The 21,949-nt window shown below is 40.9% G+C and overlaps 1 protein-coding gene across 5 annotated transcripts in view; it reads right to left on the bottom strand.

Annotated features, from left to right (window-relative positions):
• ets1 (v-ets avian erythroblastosis virus E26 oncogene homolog 1) overlaps nucleotides 1-21,949 on the bottom strand; it is a 44,155-nt gene that overhangs the window by 3,989 nt on the left and 18,217 nt on the right. For 2 of the 5 annotated variants that reach the window (XM_036214853.1, XM_024277852.2), the window contains exons 4-8: nucleotides 6,599-6,718; nucleotides 5,542-5,742; nucleotides 5,192-5,269; nucleotides 4,739-4,984; nucleotides 2,495-2,755 (exon numbers count right to left, since the gene is read on the bottom strand). In XM_036214853.1, the coding sequence (XP_036070746.1) occupies nucleotides 2,495-2,755; nucleotides 4,739-4,984; nucleotides 5,192-5,269; nucleotides 5,542-5,742; nucleotides 6,599-6,718 (906 nt within the window). Of the gene's footprint in view, nucleotides 1-2,494; nucleotides 2,756-4,738; nucleotides 4,985-5,191; nucleotides 5,270-5,541; nucleotides 5,743-6,598; nucleotides 6,719-18,492; nucleotides 19,682-21,949 lie in introns of those variants that run through there. The other 3 variants (XM_036214855.1, XM_036214856.1, XM_036214854.1) reach the window with 3 other exon arrangements.

The following is a 21,949-nucleotide window of genomic DNA, read 5'->3' as shown; positions in this document are numbered from 1 at the left end:
TTCTGAAGTCTCCATCTGGAGACAAATAGATCCATTAACGTCTTAATTTTACTCAACTGAGCTTGCATCAGGCCCAAAACTGTACGGCTGGATTGCTCCCATATTTTTTTTTTCTCTTTTGGCTATGCTAATGCTAGCTTGAGCTTGTGAGTTGCTCTAAGCCAGCGGGAGAGAAGCTATGTCCAAATTCCCAACCTAATCTTTAACTACTGAAAAACTATATAGTGCAGGTCCATAAGTGCCCTGAATTTTGAAAGCAAGTCAGGCAGCTTGCTAACTACTTTTTTTTTTTTTTTTGCTATGCTAATGCTAGCTTGAGCTTGTGAGGTGCTATGAGCCAGCGGGAGAGAGGCTTTGTCCGAATTCCTATAAAGTGCCCTGGATTTTAAAAACAATTTAGGCAGCACTCTCTCTACATTTTTTTTTTTTTTTTTTTTTTTTACGGCAAGTAATACCTCAACAATTTCACAAAGTGAAAATTGAATCGATACAAACATTTTACGACGTCTGTTTATGAATCCACTGTGTTATAATGATGACAATGTGAATAGTTTTAAAAAAATTGCATTTCAAGACATTTTTTTTCTGCAAAAATTGTTAAAACACAATGCATTGTGGTCTATGTTAGCTAATCTAGTAAGCTAGCAAATATCACCCTGGTTTTCTGGGAAATTTCCAGGGCATTGGATTTTGGAATTGTAGATTCGAACAGCACTACAAAATTTTTAATGCACGATATAGCGCACAAAGTAGCGAGTATTGAAAGAATTTGAACATAGCAAGAGTGTAAACAAAGAGCTGATGGAAGGGGAGGCTATCTTCCTTTTTAGGCTAAGGCTAATGTCTGGCAATTATTGGCTAAAAACTCCATAATTATAGTTAAAAGATCCCTGTGAATGGATTTACAATAGAAAAATAAGTAAAAGTTTCACTTTAAATTAAATCTGACAAGTCCAAGTTAATAAAATAAACAAATTGCTCAAATGCAATGAAATGCAGTATAGGTCAGCTAATCTAGTTAGCTAGCTAATCTCACACTGTTTTGTTTTTTTTTCGCAAAAACCTTTGGAAAATTTCTAGACACTGCATTTTGGAATTGTAGATTCCAACAGCACGACAAAGTGGCGAATGCACTATATAGTGTAGTAAAGGGAATTTGGACACAGCAAGAGTGTAAACAAAGGGCTGATTGGAAGTGAAGCTAACTTCCTCTTTTGGCTAAGGCAAATGTCTGGCAATTTTTCGCTAAAAACTGCATAATTATAGTTAAAGTATCACTGTGAACGGTTTTACAGTAGAAAAAAATATAGTAGGAGTGGGACTTTAAAATCAGTCGGATAAGTCCATTGTTGATTATGACAAAAAAAGAAAAAGAAAGGTTAGACGTTCCCATTTTTAACCCTTTACCACCAGAGCTCCAGTGTTTGTGTTCTTTTACTGTAACCTTTCAACAGTTAAGGCGATAATTCCAGCAGATTCTGAAGTAGAAAAGCAGCATTATGTTACATTATGTTAAAGATTTTGTGTTTAAGCGTCACCGGCGACACCTCAGGTGTGAAAGGGTTAATGCTAAGTATTATATGGACTTGTGACTTTTATTTGAACATGAAAATAACTCCAAAAAAGGGCTCTCCCCAACTTGGATTCTTGTACTAAAGCTGTTCAGGGGCTATTGTAGGGAAAAAAGCCTTTATTTTGGCCAGACATTATCTTTCAGAATAATAATGACTGCATAAACAATAGAAGCTGTACTTGTGACTCACAGTTCAAATATAAATCCATGTAACCAGTTAAAAGTAGCAAGAACAGCAACTTTCACGCTGAAAAAACCAATAGCACATTTGCTTCTGAGTCTGCAAATATCTCCACATCTTTGTGAACTAGAAGAACAGATACAAGCTGCTTTTTGAAAATGTGTTAAGTGTGAAGATGCCTCGTGAGATGAAGAGATAACTTTGCTCTGGTGCAGAAGCAGGCATGATGTGTGTGTTTCACCCCTTCGTTGCTAGGGATGAGCCGCGCAAAAAAAATGGGTTGAGATGCGGGCTGCAGATAAAAAACAGGTATATGAGAGCTGTAGATAGAGTGAGAAAAAGAAGGTAAGAACAGAATCTATTTTGTTTCCTGTGATGTGCAAACTTTCAGGGCTCTAGGTAGAGAGAGGCCTTTTTTTCCCTCACTAAAAAAGGGCGCATTGCAGTCCTCCCACATCTGGGGCTTTTGCAGAGCATCAACAAATGCATAACAGCTGTGTACTGAAGTGATGAAAATTTTATATAATGCACAAACAATGAGAGTTAATGGGTTTAAACTGGTTGTTTTACTACTGATTGAGACTAGCGAGGAAACTGTAATTACAGACACAAATGGAATTTATTCCGAGACACCCTTCACGATGTTGTGCTCGGCCTTGAGAATGTAAAACATGTTGAAACACTAACCGAGGTCGAAAATTCTTCTGAATCAAGTGCGACCTCTTGATGTGTAACAGTACCTGTGTATCCTGCCAGTGCTGCTGCTGGGATGACGGGTTTATCCTTGCTCAGGTCTGAGCGCTCCCTCACGTAGTCTTTGAAGGTGCCCTTGGGTTTGTGGCCATGCAGAGCGGTGGAGTAGTCTTCCGAGTCGAAGCTGTCGTAGGACGGTACCCGCTGAAGGCTGTTGAATGAGGACTGGCTGCTCCACGACTGGGTCAGTCGGTCGCAGCTTTCGAAGCTATCGATGCTCTCAAAGGAGTCTTGACCTCCGAGCTTACCTGGTTGAAGAAGAAAAGAAAAAGGGGCGAAGACGAGTGGTTATTGGGGAAGAAGTTTGCCGATCAATTTCCCAACATATCTGCCTTTTGGGAGGTACTAGAGCAATTAAAAGCAGAAATTTAATTAGTTTCAGGAATTTTATTTAAAGTCTTCATTCTATTGTAAGAGTTTTCCCAGTAGTCTTTAAATTATGATTATGACGTTTTTAGCCAAAATTAAAAAAAGAAAAAAAATGTTGTTTTCTAGGACATAGTTTCTGCAGAGTGGCAAGAGTTTATTAAAATATCCCATCTATGTTGAGGGCTGGGCTGTGGGCAAGGAGCAACCCTGCCCCCATTTCCCATCGTCTATGTGTTTAGATCACGGGTCGGCAACCTAACAGTAAAAGAGCCATCTGGACTCATTTTCTCTTTTTGTTCTCTTTCCCCTCTTTGTATTCAGCAGTCTTACACTACTGGATTTTGATATTTTAGTTTGGGGCTGGACCTTAGTAGTCTTAGTTTGCAGACTTTGTTTATTTGTTTTCTTTAGGTAGTTTTGTTTAGGCAGCCATTAGCAGGGTGACAGTCGACATGGCGGGGTCAGCGGTCTCCCTGCCTTATTTTGCGTTTGGCAAAGGAGACACAATGGAGAGATGAAAGAGCCACATGTGGATCTGGAGGTTCCAGTTGCAGACCCCTGCGCTAGCGGATTCACCGGAATGGAGCGGAGCAGGACACTTGTGGTCTGATTGTTGCTTCTACATCACAGCTATAAGCTTCTCGTCTCCTTCTGATTCAAGATTTGAATACATAATCAAGAATGCAATTCTAAGCTTAATTTTCTTTAAATGTGCCATGAAAAATGCCACAAGAACATGTTTAAAAAAAACACTATTTTCATTTAACATTTGACACCAGAGCACACTTGAATCAGCTGACAACATGCTCTTTTTCAGCTTGAGCTCCGAGATGTGTCAATCCGCTTCACACCTCATTTCCTTTTCAAAACAACAGTTTGGATTTTTTTTTTCCAAAACAAAAGACAATCACACGAATGATCTTGCTATTTTTGGCCTGTGCAAGGAAAAGCAGAGTTTGAATGGTAAGTCGTTAACAAATGACAGATAATGCAGTGCCTTCTTACACTGATGCTACTGAAATTGAAGCCACATGTGGACAGTCGGTGGTGCTACAAAGACCGCTCCCACGTCATCAGCACAACACTTAGAAGCCTGGCATGCATGTTGCATTGATAGGCTTCGAGTCTTACAGGCAAAATGCTTTGAGACCTAGAAGGGGTCTTAAATGGTGTATATGGATCATGCTATTCATTTTTACAGCTGGAAGATTTGTGAGAAAATAGACCCCGGCTTTATGGCTATAAATGTAAACCATGCTGCTAATTCCACTTTAAACTATCACTGGGAGAGAAAACAAGCTTGCGAGTTTCAAAAAAAAAAAAAAAAAGCAAACAGTTTCGTGAGAAAACCCCATGCTTGCTGACTGAAGATGACACCTCCATCTCCTTACCCAGAATGTAGAGGCTGAGCCGAAGAAAGGAGGCCAACATCAACAAGAAAAAAAAATGTCTTTAAGGTTACAGCGCTTGAACTGCTTTACATAAGGACAGGCGGTAAGAGAAGAACGAATTGCGGCTTTGGTTTGTGTATCAGTCTGACAAAAACAATAGAGCTTTTTTTTTTCCCCAACTCAGTCTAAAGTGTGTGAGGCGGGTTTGTTTGAACCACAAACCAACCAGAGTGCCTGCTTTTCTTCTCCTCTAATACATGCACACTGATGTGGCACGACAAGATTCTGGTCGCTTCAGCAAAATCATGCGAAGAAAACACCCACAGACACCTTAAAACATCGTACGTGCAGTTACACAACTGCATGCATGCGAAGGCTCACACATTCATTAGAGAGGCCGAAGTAGGTAGGACGCTATCGTCTTTAAATTTCAGTTATAGTCTTAATCGTGCGGTTCATGCGCCCCCTCACCTCTGCTGAGGCGTCCCACAGACATGTTGTCAGGGGAGATCATCTCCTGCTTGACAGAGAAGTAGTCCCCGGGCATGGAGTTCAGGGCCGTGTCGCGCAGGATGACAGCGGGGTATTCGCTTTCATACTTGAGGGTGAGCAGCTCCTCTGAGCTGATGGGATGCAGGGTCTGGTAGGACTCTGTGATGAAGCCGGGCTCTGAGTATTCAGAAGGAGGGACACACTGAGCATGCTCAACACCATAGCCTGGAGATACATAAACCGATATTAGTATAGAAAAAAACAAACAAACAAAAAAGGAATAGGAAAAGGAATAACTTAAATATTTTTTGTTCTTTGCACTGAACTTTCTGATAATGTAAAAAATAAAAACTAGATGATGCAAACAATCTACAACCGCTCACCAGCGGCTGCTAGAAAGTGTGACAGACGAGAAATGTAATGAGTACTTACTGAAAAAACAGTCTGAGGTATAACGGGATTCCTGGAAGTTGGAGGTCAGTCCATTGATGGGGTAATGCTTTGTATCCTCTTCATGAAAAATGGATAAGAGAGTGAGCGTCAGTGACCTCATTATTGATTTTTTTTTTTGTATCATGTAACTGCATCAGAGTTATCAAAAATTAATGACCTAATGGCCAAACTGTGTTTTCCTGTTAGGATCCTGTTACTAAAGTGAATACCATCAGGGTCCTTCATTTAAATGAACAGTAATTAGATTTTGCATTGAGAGGGTCTATTTTTGTTATTATATCATAAAAGAAATCTCAGCTAATATGTGAATTTCAATGTAGTTATTTTACCTTTTTGAAGCATTTCTAAATGTTCCCAAAGGATGTCGCCCACAAAGTCAGGAGCTAAGTCCAAGAAGCGCTCCTTCCCCATTGCACACAGGCTGGCTCCATTCATGACAAATTTCTCAAAGTCCACATTCTTCAGGCTGAACTCATTCACTGTCCATGCTAGCCACGCAGCCACGTGGTTTTCTGTCCACTGTCTGGGATCTGAAAAGAGTTTTTTTTCCTTATTATATCTCTACTAAATAATACAGCTCAAACACATCTGGTTTACAAAGAATATGCTGCATGTAACTCTTCTGGTTTTGAACCCTATATAACTGAATTTGCAAAAATGTCACCTCAAATATCACTAGAGAGCAGAAGTGAAGACGAGCAAAACTGAAACACTCAGTTAAACTATTGCACAATTGCAAGTTGATGCATAAATGTTGTGTTTTGAAAAAGTATGCGTCCAATCAAAATACTACATATATAGATTTACCTGCGATAATGCTAGTGTGATTACTGTAAGCTGTATGTGGTTGCTGAAGATGCTAAAACTGATAGCTTGATAAGAAAAAAATGCAAAAGCCAATTGGTTGCTAGAATATTTGTTACATGCCAAATAAGGCAAAAAAACAAACAAAAAAAAAAGGAAAAATGTTTAATTTTGCCAAAACTGCTAGCATATTGTTAAAATATTAGCTAAACTCAACATTAGCTAAAAAAAAAAAGACCTGAACAAGCTGAACGTTTTAATATCAAGATTACTGACATTGTTGAAAGTGTGATTAAGTTTTTGCATGCCAAAATATGTAAGGAAAGGCGGAGGTGAATCACTATTGTGACACAATTACAAGTCTGCTTGTGAGTCAAGGCTGGAAGTCACTAAAGTGATTGCATCCTAGATTTTTCTTTGCAAACTGCTCTGATTCTGCTGCGATGTGAAAGCGTGTGCTCACCTGCCATGTGACCCACTGAGATTGTCTTTCAGGAGCACCCCCCAAATCAATGACGTTTGATTTCCTCAATGGAAATGTTAACAGGGACTAATGAGAACACATGCAGCTAACAGTTTTACCTTTGGGAATACCCAGTTGCTGTTGTTCCTTTGTGAAGCCGCTGAATGTGGCCTTCAGAGCCTGAGACATCATCTCTTTACTTCCTGGAGTCAGCAAGGGAACGTCACCGCACTCTGGATCTGTAAAACACAAATTGCAATTGTTAAATTCATTTTTGAGCATTATCAACAAATTATTTTTTTGTCTAAGACAAATAATTGATTTGCTAACTTAACAGAGAAATGTAGCCAAGAGAAAACTGGAATGTATTTCATGCCAATGAACCCGACAGAAGGGAAACTTAACTGAGAGGATGTGAAACAGAGGGGCTTGTGAACGTAATTCAAATAGACATTCACACCAGTGCACCCATGTAAACAAACCAGCTGCAACACACACACAAAAATCAACAAGGTTAGATATTCCGTGATTGACGACGCGGAACAACAATTACAGTTCGTCTAGACAGAAACCCTCTCCGTATCAAATGCAATCCATTTCAAAAGGGCCAGCCCACAGCTTTGGATTAGATCCATTTAAAAACAAAGGATGCAAAAACACACTTCAACTGAAAATAATGTGCAAACCCAACTGCAGATAATTCACATACTTGAAGAAGTTGTCATTTAAATGTGTATACAGCGCACATTTTGAAAAGAGTTTCAGCATTTGACACTACAAGGATCATTCAGCAGATCCCCCCCATCTGACATGCAGGTGTATTTACAGAACTTTTGTCTCAGCTAGATGTACATCCCGGGTGGGGGATTGAGGCCTACTGCCCATCGGTGAAACTGTGACCCCTGCTATCTCTCCTACTATGCTACCCCAACACAGTGATCCCACTGTCACAAGACCAAGCATTGGGTCAAACATGCTGACAGGTCAAGGGTCAAGGAATGGGGGTGATGATGTCGCATTGGCTGCTGGCGGGTGGCTTAAAGAGTTAGGGGGGGTGGGCCTGTCTCAAGGGTTTCAATCACACACTGGGGTTACTGTTCTCTGCTCATTGCCAGTGGGCACCCAGTGGGGAACAGAGCTCCCTTTGATGGCTTTAAACACTGCCTGATGACTCGCACTCATCTAATTAGATCGAACAGACTGCAAATGTGTGGGATAAGAGGGCAAAGGAGGTGAGACAATAGAGGGAGAGGGGGGAAAGACCCTCAAGCAATGGACATCAGAATGGATAACTAATAAACAAACTCCACATAAATACTTCAGAAGAAATGAAAGGAAGCTCTGTAAAGTTAGGATCATTTGACACTTGTTTCATACTTGTGTCATGACAGGATGTCTTTGAGTATAACACACAAGGGTTTGTAAGGGCTTTGAGTTTGAAACTATTAAAAGTATCTTTAGGTTTGTCTGGATAGTTCTGTAAATTCCAAACAAGGCCTGTGGATAGGCAGCTAGAAAGGACCCACAACCTGAAGTCCCACCATCCCCACAACTCACATGTCCATCCATCTATCTTCTTCCGCTCATCCAATGACCGGGTCCCAGGGGCAGCAGTCTAAGCAAAGATGCCCAGACTTCCCTCTCCCTGACCACTTCCTCCAGCTTTTCTGGGGGGACCCCGAGGCGTTTCCAGGCCAGCTGAGAAGCATAGTCTCTCCAGCGTGTCCTTGGTCTTCCCCGGGGCCTCCACCCAGTGGGACTTGCCCGGAACACCTCTCCAGGAAGGCATCCAGGAGGCATCCGGATCAGATGCCCGAGTGACCTCAACTGGCTCCTCTCGATGCGGAGGAGAAGCAGCTCTACTCCAAGGTCTCTCCGGGTGACTGAGCTTCTCACCCTATCTCTAAGGGAGTGCCCAGCAACCCTCCGGAGGAAACGTATTTCAGCCGCTTGTAGTCAGAATCTTGTTATTTCAGTCATGACCCAGAGCTCATGACTATAGGTGAATATTGGAACGAAGATCTACCGGTTAATTGAGAGCTTTGTTTTCTGGCTCAGCTCACTCAACTCACATGTCCTGGCATCTCAAGAAGCTGGAGTTTTTATCAGAGTAGTACACTGAGACAGAATTCAGCCCATGGTCGCTTTTACCACTCACTAATGTCATGACCTTGTCTGGAATGCACAGCAGCTGTCCCAGCTTCGCCCTAGTAGTCTGTCTGGCTAAGGAACTTGGTCTCAGTTCGTTTTATTTGTGCATCTCAGAAGAAAGAAGCCTCACTGCAGACAGACATGTTACAGACAACGTACAAAAGAGCTTTGCTTCTCTATGCAATTGAATTAGGCCTGTAGTAACATCGCTCTTCTATACACCAATCTTAGCAAAGCAATGACAGAAGGTAAACATGCACGCACATAAACTTGGAATACACTAAAAGAAGAACCCAAACTGAACAGTAATCTTTATTTTAACCTAAAGACAACTTAGCCATCTACTGATTGCACTTTTCTTTTAAGTATATACTGGCAGTTCACCAACAGTGTGCAAGCTGAGACAAAACTGGGGCTCAGTCTGCCGGCACTTTGATGTAAAGGAAAAGGGCAAAAAGTGGCAGTTTATTTAAGCTGGATGGAGTGGAGTTTGTCTGCACTTTCGAAGCGTTTACCCCCCTCCCTCACCACAGCTTTCATCAGCCCAGCCCCAGCATGTAAGTTGCCCACACAGACTTGAACCCACTTGAGCACTAAATCCTCCATCAAAGACACTCAACACCATACAGCATGAGAACTAACAATAAGCACTTTAAACAGAAAATTGTGAAAAATTGGTTTGAAGTGGGTTTTTTTTTCTTTACCCCATTACATTTTAGCAATTCAAAGCAAATTTTTGAAAGTGTTAGGTGACAGCAAAATTGTTCCCCTATAAAAGACTCCATAGCTAGCTGTATGAATATGCATGCAAGTCATTCTTGAATCTTAAAAACAGTGGACACAACATTACAGACAGGCACGCCCTAAACGTAAAAGCAAAGTGATAATAGAGCAGTCTCCATGGTGAATGATCTATATGAAAGTTATCTGTGGCAGCGCTAATGTACAATGTGCATCCATTAGTGGGAGGAAAGTGAGCATGGATCTCTGGTAAATGATGAAGTCCTGATACGATTTCAATGCCTGCGAGTCCCATTAGAAGCTGAATGGTCAGTGTGCAGCGAGAGTTAAAGCATCAACAAGTCATCACTTTCCACATTAGACGGTGCGGGTCTGTCCGGAAAAAGAGTCCCATCCACTTAGCTCACAAAATACAGGAGAGTGTAAATTGCAGACAAGATTATGGCATTCACATTTCACCAGCGAGACACAGACAGGACTTTCAGGATACTACAAGATGTAAACTTCTCCCAATAATACAGAAAGAATTAAATGTCAGTCTATTCTTAGAATCACTGATTAAGTTAGATCTCTGTTTAGTCTGCATCTGAGGTGAAAGGTGTTAAGTTGCCACAAGGGCTGGGAATCACTGGGTACCTCATGATATGATACGCAATACACGATACATGACATGATAGACCACTTCACAATACTGTGATAATTGGTAAAAACCATCGGTAATAACTCACAATATATAGATTAACACATATTTTTAAGAAAAAAAAGATTTAACAATTTTTTTTTTTAGCTTGAACACAATCACAAAAAACAACTTGTGTCTTATTTTGTGCAACAAATAATACACATTTTTGCACAATATTGCTGAAATCAGTAATACTATGTATTTGACACCAATTGAATTTTAATTATCTGTAAAATTCAGAGTTAACAATATTAAACATGAACAGCAGTGCTACTACTTATTGCAAAATTGCTGTAAACATCAGAATAAAAATTAAATAAATTAAGTAGCTGCCAGGCTCATTGGTGCCCGTGACAGTCCATCTTGCAACATGCGCCCCCTATCTACCTCCAAAGGAACGTCTCACCAAAGGATGACAAAAGTGAAGTTTTACAGCCTCTTCAAATCGAAATAAAATATTGATACTTGGTGAGGACCGATCGAGAATCAATCATAAGACTAAATGTCACGATATATATCGCAATATCAATATTTTTGGCACACCCCTAGTAGCCACTCTGGGTTTCTATAGCAAACAGACAAGTACTACATCTCCCTCCACTGACAATGTTTGAATCATTTCTCTACTGTCCTAATCACACCTTTTTGTCTTCAGGGCACACTTGACACCTTACAAATATAATTGCACATATAAAAACATAAAACATTAACCATGCAAGAGTGCAGGTGGGAAATCTTGAGTCTGGTAGCTGGAGAAAATGTCCATTGATCTGAAACAGCCACAGCTGGGCAAGGCAGGACACTGCCGGTGAAGATAGCAAGGGAGCATCCTCAATGGGTGAGGGGCGGCTGAAGAAGGTTGGTGAGTCACAAACTTGAAATATGAGCCCATCACAGGACGAAGCAACCAGGGCTGGGCACAAAGATTGTGAGCCAGAAGCAGACAAATGAATGGGGAGGGGGGGTCATAAAGCTCCCTCTCTTCTTTTCGTCTCTGGAGTGACATCACAATGGGATCAGTGCCATCTCCCAGCCTCTGGCGGAGGCTCAGTTCATTCATAAAGCCTGGACTGCTGCCTCCACTCAGAATGATGCAATGATACAAGCAGAACAGGCAACCAGACCGAACAAATAGGGAACAATATGCTTTCTATCATGAACAAGCTATAAATAGTTTTGCAGAGTTAACAAACGGGTGTGTTGTGGAAAATACAAGTAGACTTTGACCAAACTATGACAAAATCTAATCAGTTATTAACAAAAGAATATACCTAAACATAAACAAATTATCATTTTTCACCCCTAAAGCCAATCTTCAGCTTTAGCGCGGGTTTCAAATGTAAAAGTGACCAATTTTTGTGGCTTGATTGCAACATCCTGTAGGAAGTGAAGTGAGGTGTGGGTTCAGGCGAGGGTCATTTAATAGAAATCACTAAGGCATTTATGACTAACCGTACATTCACTGAGGTATACATCAACATTATCCTGGCAAGCAGCTGGGAAAAAAAGACGGGAGGTCTGTGGCAGCCCTAAGCTGGGCTGTTAAAGACAGGCCAGTCTACCCACATCAGACAAGAGCTCACAGTGGTAGCTGAGACGGCCTTTGATGGAGATCTATATCTGGACCCCTGTTCAGGGAAGGCAAGTTCATAAACCCCACTGGCATAAAGGGGGCTCTATTCAGCATCACTGGGTGATAAAGTGGCTACTGAGTGCTACAGTGCAACAAGTAAAGGAAGACTGGCAGTCTGGTTTAACCCTTGTGCTATCCTATGGGGTCCAGATGACCCTAACCTTACATCGTCATGTTATCCACCCCATGACAAATGTGTACGAAGGTGGACAGGATTTCATGTCTGCCGTGAAAATCAAGAATCATTGAAAACAAAAAGGTTACATACTTAGGATAACACTTAACGAGTGCTAACCCTATTTAGGTTTCAATCTCAATGCCAAAAATCAGCCACACAATTATGGACAACATGATGAAGCTTTATAAGACCTCAATCTAACCATTCTGCAAAAAAGGACAATGTTGGGCTTAGGCAATTCAGTAAATATATATATATATATCCACTATTACACAGCACAGTGCTGAAACACTCCTTTTTATTCTAAGATCCTAACCACTGTCTACTGACTGCCCTGAAACACGAGCCTGTGGTGGTGTTTGGCAGCAGTATGGGACAAGACCAGTAGTGCTGACATCTGTCGCTAGCCGTGAAAATAGAGATGTCCAGGACCAACAGCACCACAGACATATTGGCTACTGAAGCAGACAAGAAGTCAGTCTGATACCCAATAGCTGCCTTTCTGTCTTCCTCACTCTCAGTCTCTCAAATCATATTAGCTTATGATGTGAAAGTGCATTAACTCCAGTGTCTGTGCCAAAGTCTCAGCATTTGATAAGACATTGTATTGGTAATGGTCTATGCCAGCAATAGAAGCTGAAAATATATTTAAAAAAAATTAAAAAAAAATAAAAGCTTTTTCTTTTTTTTCTCTTGAGATTGAAGAGATAAACATTTAAAACTTGTGCTATTCTAGGTATGTTGACATTGGGAGTGGGGTCATCTGGACCCCACAAGACAAAAGAAGAACTTTTTTTTTTCAATGATTTTTTATTTTCACTTGTGTCCGTGGCAGACACATGAAATACTGTCCACCTTAGTCCACATTTGTCATAGGAGGGGTAACGCGTCAATGGGTCTTGGGTCTTGGGTCATCAGGACCCCATAAGATAGCACAAGGATTAAGTTGCCTGTGGCTTCTTAGTCAATGTTTAACAGCCTTCAAGGTTGGCTGCTCCGTGATTATGAGCAAGGAAAAAAAAATGTTTGACATTTAAGGAGGCTTCAAGTATTCCAGATTGAGCAACATCAATGTACAAAAACAGTTTTTACTCAAAGGTCAATTTGAGAGGACAAGAAGGTATTGAAAATCAACTTGAGCGATTTCCATGGTCTCCCCATCCCTACTTAGAATAGTGGGATAGAGAGGGTAAGTAACAGGCAAGCACAATGCTGAAGAGTGTAGGTGGTGCTTGTGGCCCCAACCCCAACAGCCCCCACCCATTGCCTCCATCCCCTGTTATAAACAGACATGGGATGCTTTGGGGGAACTGTTTAGGCATTAAACCAAACACAAGACATATCTGACAAACAGTTTACTCTCCGCGTTGCATTTTTTCCACAAAACATGGTGCCTGCCACATTTTCAGTCCAAACTGATACATTCCACAACAAGGTTGCTGATACAAGTGTGAACTGTGTGGGACAAAATAGAGAAGCCCATTCACTCACACTCATGCCTTCAAACCAGCCTTTGGTTTGACGTGTATGCATGTAAGTCGTGTAATGGCTGGGTCTAATTATACATCACACATACACAAAAGATGGTTGCTTGTTTGAAGGCAAGCTATGTTCCACAGATGGATACTTGATAAATAAATTCCCAGCAGACCGCAGTGTTTTCATGTTGCATGCCTCACATTCCACCTCTGTTTTACAATCACTAATGTGCTTCTCACAGCTTTCTTGTTTTCCTCTAATGTGACCAAAAATGACTCGCGGTCTAAGTGGCAAAATGGTTTCAGCTCTGGATGATGAATTGGATTTCTATTTTAGGCTTAGTGTCGCCTCCATCGCTAATTGGAGGAAAAAAGAGGTCCAATACCTGACCACATCTCTGTTCCATTATCCTAATTTGATATGTGTACTTCTCTTCAAAACACACACTATCAAGAGCAGACAAGTTGTGACTCATATCATCAAAGGATGACTGGACTTCAGGGGATAGCATGCAGCTTCTTTAGACAATGTGACTGGCCATGATGAACATAATGACCATATCTTGTAAAATTCCACTCTGTGACTCATGGTTTACCCAGTACCTTGTTGCCACATGAAGCAATCACACACTACAGGGGAGTACATCTCAAGTAAGGAGTCTTTGTGTACAGTACTGATATTGCTACACATAAAGGGTGCATTTTTTAGTAGTAAAGATTTAATATTAAACATAATACATTTTTTTTCCCCAAAAAAGGCTCTTATATAATGAAATCCTCAAGGCCCAACCCAAATTGTCTTGAGTAGTTGTATCTATCCTAGAAGACGGTTACTTTGCACAGGCCAAATAAACAGACCATTCTTTATTGTTTTTGGTGTATTTGTTTGTCTTTTTAGGCAAAACAGCCTGATCACATTTACAATAGTACATTTAAAACCAGAACTGACTTTACCCTTTGACTGATTCTAAAAACTTTTAACTAATACAATCCAGTACAAGAAAACTTTTTAAAGATATACTCATAAGCAGTTGCTCAATCTGCAAGAAATGCTTATGAAATATTTTTTTTGCAGATGTGGAGATGTTAAAAAGAAAAAACACTGATTTAAAGATAAGTCCTTTTTGTGGAATAAAACAAGGTTCATTCAATGCAGCCCTGATACTGTTGGTTTGATCCACATTTAGTCAGCAGCTCTGCCCCATTTATTCATCTGATTACAAAACCAGCACGCATCGCATACTGACTCAAAAACAGGTGGTGTACAACAAGACAGGGAAAAAACAGATCTGGAGCAAACCCTCAAACAGAGTGCGTTGTATGGCCTCGATTTGGACAGCTAGATATCAGCGTTGACACAAATCTTCCAGGAGGCTCGATGTATCTCACATAAGGCGAGTTTCTGAAGCAGCCTAGCTTTCATATCATTTACAGGAAGTGCTGCTCCTGAATGTAAAGTCATAGCACAAGAGCAGATCACAGATAAGTAGAGCAAGAAAAAAAAAGATTTTAAAAGTGAGAGCACTAAAGTAATTGAGGAACCACTTAAGGGTAGTGTGGAGCCAGTTGGTTAACTATTAAGAGCAGGAATCAGTAAGCTGACACACATTCGGATAGCCAGTGGTGTGTGGTGCAGCAGGCGTCTAGTGGCATGACTCAGGGATTACAAGCTGACTGATGATGGGACAACGTGGAATCACCAGAAACTCACTAAATACCACATCAAGGAGGCGTGAGAAGTATCCATGTGGCCAACAAAAAAAAAGGCATGGAAACAGAGGGGGAAAAAAAGCAGGAACAGGGAGTGGAGATTTATTGTGAATTCTGCTAGAGGGTGGGTGACCGACTAAAACATTGTCTGTTAACAAAAAATATATATATCTCAGTGTTCTATTTCCCCCAGAGTAAAATATCTAGGCGTGTTAATCTGAGTGCTAATAACTGTAGAGGAGCAATTGCTAAAACCAGATGCTGCATTGTGATTGCCACTTTCCTGACTATTTCACTGTCATTGTATTCACCTGAGCTTCTCTCTCAACAGATGTTTATTATTAAGCAAGCTATTGTATGTGGTGCTGGCACACCTTATTTTATGACTCAGTTTTATACAAAAAAAAAAAAAAAAAATGAGTGCGTAGTTACTAGGAAAAGATTGATAAGACCCATCTCACGTTATAGATTTACTCACAGATGATGGTCCAGAACAGTACCAACAAAGGAAACGGCATTAACAGGAAAAGCCTACTTGAGACGATCTGTACTGCATTGAAAAAATATAAAAGAAACAAGGTTATTGTTGAGTGTCACAGACCAGTGATTGATTGATGTCCATCTAGTCAAGTCAATAGAGTGAGGTCTATTGAAGAAGCTAATACATTGTTCGCCCTGCAGGCCCAAACGACTGAACACCATTACAGTAATGTAATGGACCTAACTACATTGTCCAATGGTTGTTTCGGTTTTGCTAACCACACTGGCTTTGGTTTGGCGCGACTAACTTTTGATGAAAAGCTGACATGTCTGATCCATTTGGCCTGGATTTAGTGACAGAACACATCAAGTGAAACCCGGATCCCCAACAGTGTTTGTACAGCTGCCAGCCAGTCATGCACTCTCAAACATCAGCATATATTACACTGTGCTACCAGAGTGCTGCCGACACAAAAAGACTATAACTGAAGGTTATGCAACTGCTGATACTTCATTCTGGAACCTCGGAATATGGCAAACTCAATCGCACAGGGGGCCAAAATCCGAATCACACTTTAGGTCGCAGCCTGAACAGGATAAACATTTATTGAAAACACAGAAATTTTTAAAACTTAACTATTTAACGGGGACCAAACCTACGCGGCTGGTACCGGTACCCTAATCCTAGCCTGGTTCACATCTGGAACCCATACTGATCCATGTCTGGTACCGACTGGGCGGTACCGGGTAGAGGTTAGGGTTAGCATACCAGTGTGGTCCACGTTCCATTACTAGACTAGTACCGGTTTGCAGCTCGGAGGTTGGGGAGGGGAGGGGTTCCTAACCAAATATTAATATGTGACGACGTGGGAATGAGAATGCGTTGCAATAATGTTACCAGCACAAGATAACATAACCGTTATTAACAAATATATAAAGTCATCTGGCGGGCCGGATTTAATCACACATGTGGACTATGGGACCCCAAGTTTGTCTAAAAGTGATTTGTGTGATATGGCTTGTGTGGAAGTGGATGCTATTTAAGGCCTCTTTGCAGAAACCCAGAATCTAGCAGTTACAGAAAACGGCAGTGTTTTGATCAGATAAAAGTCAGCCTCCCCTGAAGCAGCTTCTTTTGCTTCCATGCATGCCACCCAGCAGGGCATGCTCACAAACATTCCTGCCAGGCACTGAACCCCGACTTTCAAGCCTGACAAAACAAACGTAAAGTGAAATTGGGACAACACAGTCATAAAAAAAACAGACTTGTAAATGATCGACACACCTTGTCTCCTGAGGATTAACTCTGCAACTGCATGAAAGTTTGCTGCGATTGTTTGGTAAGACACTCTTGAAAGAGGCCTCAATGTTTCAGCTCACTGTAAAGCTGAAGAACTGGCTTTTGTTATGGCTATGTGATGCATTCGCTAACAAGCCATGAAGGTCAGGGTTACCATGAATTAACGGCTGTGCCAGTAATCGCCTACTGTAACAGAGAAATAGCCGAACATTAGAACCTCTGTTTGGTTGCACCTTCGACCCTGGCGGTGTGTGAGCGCTTTAAAAGGAATGACTTCATCTGCAGAGTGAGGACAGGCCCTGAGTAAGCTGACACTGGCTGCACTTCTGTCCCAAAAGAAAAACAAACAGTACAGTAAGGTGGGCTGGAAGCATTTAAGCCTGTTAGCGGGGTATGCATGGAAGTACAGTAGGCTATTTAGATGCAGGTGTTCCAGAAAGAAAGAGTGGGGGGAAAAAAAGTGACAGCTGTACTTCCCACGGTGCCATGAAAAGCAGAGCAGCCACGTCTGCTGGGAGAGTTCCAGCAGACATACAGCTGCATAGTAGCAAATCAACTTGTGTTCTTTGGCTTTTGTCAGAGAAGGGTACAGTCCTTCACATATCTGCAAGGTTGTCAAGTCTTAAAACGGTTAAGATTGGAAAAAGCTGTAAACCAGGGTTCTCAAACTCAATTTACCTTGGGGCCACTGAAAACAGAATCTGGTTGAGGCTGAACAAGTTTATTGAACATTTGCTCACGTCTATGTACTACTAAGCAATATCTTCTGCGTGTCCTGTGAAACGACAGAAGCTAACGACGCTAGCAACTGTTACTAAGGACTTTTCTGATGACCAGATCTAACGACAAAAGCAAATGCAAAGTTTTAAAAATAAAGCAAGTTGAAAAATCACAAAGGAAATATAAAGCTGTCATCAAAGAAGTGTGGGCAGGCGGAAGATATTTTCATGAACTTTCATATTAAGGCAGGGTTTGGGGACCGCCAGTTTGAGACCCCTGCTCTAAACGTTGGAAAACTGTGAAAGAGACCTGACGACTAGATTGTGAGAGGTTGTGAACTACTCCTCCCTTGATGCCAAGTGCACCTAAGTGAGTGTCAAATGTTTTGGGCATGACAGAGGAGCACTTTGGCAACTTTGCAGTAGCCGTCAGCAGATTTACAGGCGTTCCAAAGATATGAAGTTGTAATCCGCAGCTATTGGCGGCAGGTAGAATGTGGTGAATGTGGTGAGTCACGGCCCCTCAGTGGGTCAAGGCGAGCAATTAGTATCAGATTTCTATGATGTGTCAGCGCTGCTAAAAGGCTCAAAGCCACCTGAGCTGCAAAAGCCTAGGAGATGTTAAAAAAAAATAAAAAGCTACAAAATGCAAATGTTGTGCCATTGCTGAAATGAGAAGTGAAACCATGCAAAAGCTTTAGAGCTCTATCACTGCCCTTGCCCTGAAGTGAAGTAGTGTTCTGAGCAGCATGAGTTGGAAAGGCAAGCCTCAGCAGTGCAGATTCATCACCTCAGCCTCTGAAAAAGTCTGTTTTCACCCACCAGATGAGGAGGAGGTAAAGCATGCTGGGAGATTACTAGAAGTGCAAGGAAAACTTGGAAAAAAAAAAGAAAAAAAAAAGTGTGACTGAAATGTGAGAGAAAAAACAAAGTTTTCTCACACATCATCATTACTATGAGCTGGAAAGCCTCCGGCATATTCAGCATTCTTTTTTCCGTGCGTGTTGTCCGATATTGAGCAACCATCACCTTACTGGCACACAGACGTGATCAGGACGTCATGTCCTTCACCGCACAGTTAATTGCCGACAATTGACGGCGTGACTGTGTCAACAACGACGTGAACGCGGGTGATGCTCGCCTCCTGCTATCTGTCAAGCCATTACAGTAGTACTCACCGTCCATCTTCTCAGCCTTTATGATTGTTATCGTCGGTTTCATATCGACCGCTGCCGTCATGACCATCAGATCAACGTAGCTCAAAAATACAAAAATAAATATTTAGATAAAAGCCCGCCGCGTTCCTCTTTTTTTTCCTTTACACTAACAGCTCCAAAAACTCAAAACAAGCGAAAAAATATTCACTTTTTTCCGGTTAAACTCTCTACCTTGATTTCCCCCCCCCAAAAAACTAACTCTGACAACTTATATCTCTCCTTTTCGGCTGTACACACACTCTCCTTTTCCTTGTTCTTTCTTTACACACTCACTCACTCCTCCGTGTCTTTGCTTATGGGCGTGGCCAGTGCGTGACGTCAGCGACTAGAGGTGGGCTCTGTGGAGCCGACTTGTCAGTTGATTCACAATTCAATCGTAAAGTGCCCCCCCCTCCTCCTCCTTAGGCCGACCCCACCCACCCTCAGACAGACAAAAAAATGAAAGAAGGGATGAGAAAGTCCTGAAAAGATGTGGGAGTTTTGAAGGAAATTCAATTTGTCGGTCTCTCCATCGTATAATACCTCAATCAAATTAACATCACACTAAAACACCCCAAAAAATGTAAAAACAAAAAAAAAACATTCCAAATATAGAAGAACGACAGGAGATATTCGCCATAACTCCAGTGTGTTGACTGAAAAGCTTTAAACTCTGTCATCCACTAATGTTTTCCCCCCAAAACGTTTGTTTTTTTTCTGACCCGAGAATCCAGACTTGACCACATGCAGACCCAGCCTTCCTCATAACTTGTAACTCATCCTCATAAACACTTCAGAGTATTTCCTGTTCACCTCATACTGATCAATAAAACCTGCCACGTCTAGTTTTTTTTCCTACTGCGGTACCAGTTCAGAGTGCAAAAGTGCAGCTTCGGGCATATATAATGAAAGGATGAAATGATTCACTTATTTCCCCACATTCAAGGTTCAAATCTGGATTTTTGGGTCACGGTTAATTGTTTCAATTCTGTATGTTTAAAAGAAAAACAATATATATATATATACTGTTTTATATACATACTGTTTTTCACATAACTGTTTTCTTCTCTGATGCGGCATTGGGGTCGGTTTGTAGGCTAACAGAAAACAATGTAATTATCACCGCCTAAACGTAAAAATTTATGGTTTTCCAGAAAGCCACACACAATAAATAATTTAAAATAATTCCTTTAAAAATTAATTAAATTAAAACTTAAACCAATGAATAGTCTGTCATCTCCCATCATAGTTCAGACTGCAGAAGGGTGGAAGAAAAAGTCACGTTCTATGTGGGTCTCAAACGACCAAATTGAGAAAAAAATATATACATGCGTCTCTGATAGTGTTTGGGGGCCGGGCTAAATGTGGAGGAAAGCCGGATCTGGCCCGCGGGCCATAGTTTGAGGACCCCCGCTTAAGAATATATATATATATATATATATATATATATATATATATAACACACTGCAAACACACTGGTTTTTCTCAAAGTCGGATCCAATTTTTTAGATTTGTTTTTCCTTTTTTCTCATCAACAGCAATCAGAAAAAGAAACTAAAAGAAGTATTTGTTCTGCCAATGAAAAATAAAGATGAGAGAAAGTTTGGGTCTCTAAGGCATCATTTCCCATGACAACAGAAAAAAGTAATAACAGATTCTCCTTTACTTTTGACAAAAGCAAAAACACAATAATAAAGAATCATTAATGAACAGTATGTTGGATTCCAAGTATTTTCTCTTCTTTGCCACCACTTAAACACATTGTTTGGTCTATTTTCTGTATTTTCTAGTCCGTTTAGGCAACATCACTGTCGCCCAAAAATACACACGATCCTTCTAAATTTCCCACATGTATGCATGTCTAAATGTGAAGATCTGGGAGAAGACAGGGGAGCCAGGAATATTGATCACAGATGGATTTTTAAACCAGCAGTACTTCACTGGCTCCATTAGCAGCCTCAGATCGGGTTTCATTGCCTTGATATGAGCCTCATCTGGGAGGAGTGATGGTGGGTTTTGTGGTGAGAAGAGCCACCTCACCAGGGGCAAAGCGGACAGGCTGATGGAGGAGAAGAATGGAAGGATGAACAGCACCTCTCTGTTCGAGTCAGAGCCCTGTCGCTGTCTCTGACTGACCCTCTTTGTTTTCTGATAATTAACTCCCTGGTATCTGTTCTTGAAAGGACAGCCTTGGTTCTTCAGTGCCTTGAGGCTGTCATTTAAGGTTTAACAGTGTTACTAATACCCAAGATGGCACCAATTTATGTAGTTTTCTTGTTACTGCCTTCTTTTTGTATAAAAAAAAAAGATCAGTGCATTAAAGCAAAATCAGATGTAAAAAAGATTCATCCCTAATCTTTGACCAAAAGTCATCCTGTTTAAGATTGCAGATGAAGTTACTTTTTTTTAACACATCTAAAGACTAAATAATTACAGTAGAAATCCTAAGAGACTTAACTAAACTTGACGCTATGACAACAAAACTTCCAGTCATGTTTTTACTTTCACTCTAACTATATTTCAATTCATTGTAAAATCGCTTACTGTGGTCTTTTAATTATGTCGTTTTTAGCCAAAATGAAAAAGATTTATCATTTAAAAAGACATATTTTCTCCACATTGGCAGTACCTTGTTAGAAATTCACCTCTGAAGGTCACCAAGTCCCGTCCCCCTGTCCTGCATGTTTCTGCACTCCTGCGCAATCGTATAACCCCCCAAAGCTAACATTACTGACGCAAAAAAAAAAAAAAAATGGTGAGCAATATTGGAGCATTTTCAAACAGCCTTTTATTACCTGGTCCTTATCCATCACGATTTAAACAAAAAAAAATACTCAGAAGCAGTTTTAATTATAAATACTTTTATACATGTCCTCCATCATAAGAAAAATGCACCAAAAACAGAATTTTGATTGGAGTGGGTTTTAAAGCCCTCTATGACAATTTTTTCTTTATCTTACATAAAAAGTTCCAAATAGTGTTTAAATTATGATTATGAAGTTTTAAACCTAAACCCCACAACCTAAATGTCTTAAAAAGACATTTTTCATTTTGGTCTGAACCCTCAGTTTCCAAAATCTCCTCTGAGGGGGTGTGGCTTTTGGAGATCATCTGAGTAGCCCCGCCCCTGATCCCTCCTGTCTGATTATGATAGCTCTGTGTCTCTCTAGCATGAATCTTCACCGCTGCTACATAAAAACGC

Source organism: Oryzias melastigma, linkage group LG13 (genome assembly GCF_002922805.2).
Source record: "Oryzias melastigma strain HK-1 linkage group LG13, ASM292280v2, whole genome shotgun sequence".
Classification (NCBI taxonomy): Eukaryota; Metazoa; Chordata; class Actinopteri; order Beloniformes; family Adrianichthyidae; genus Oryzias; species Oryzias melastigma.
Note: the sequence above shows the minus strand (reverse complement) of the source record. Positions and strands in the feature narration are given on the sequence as shown.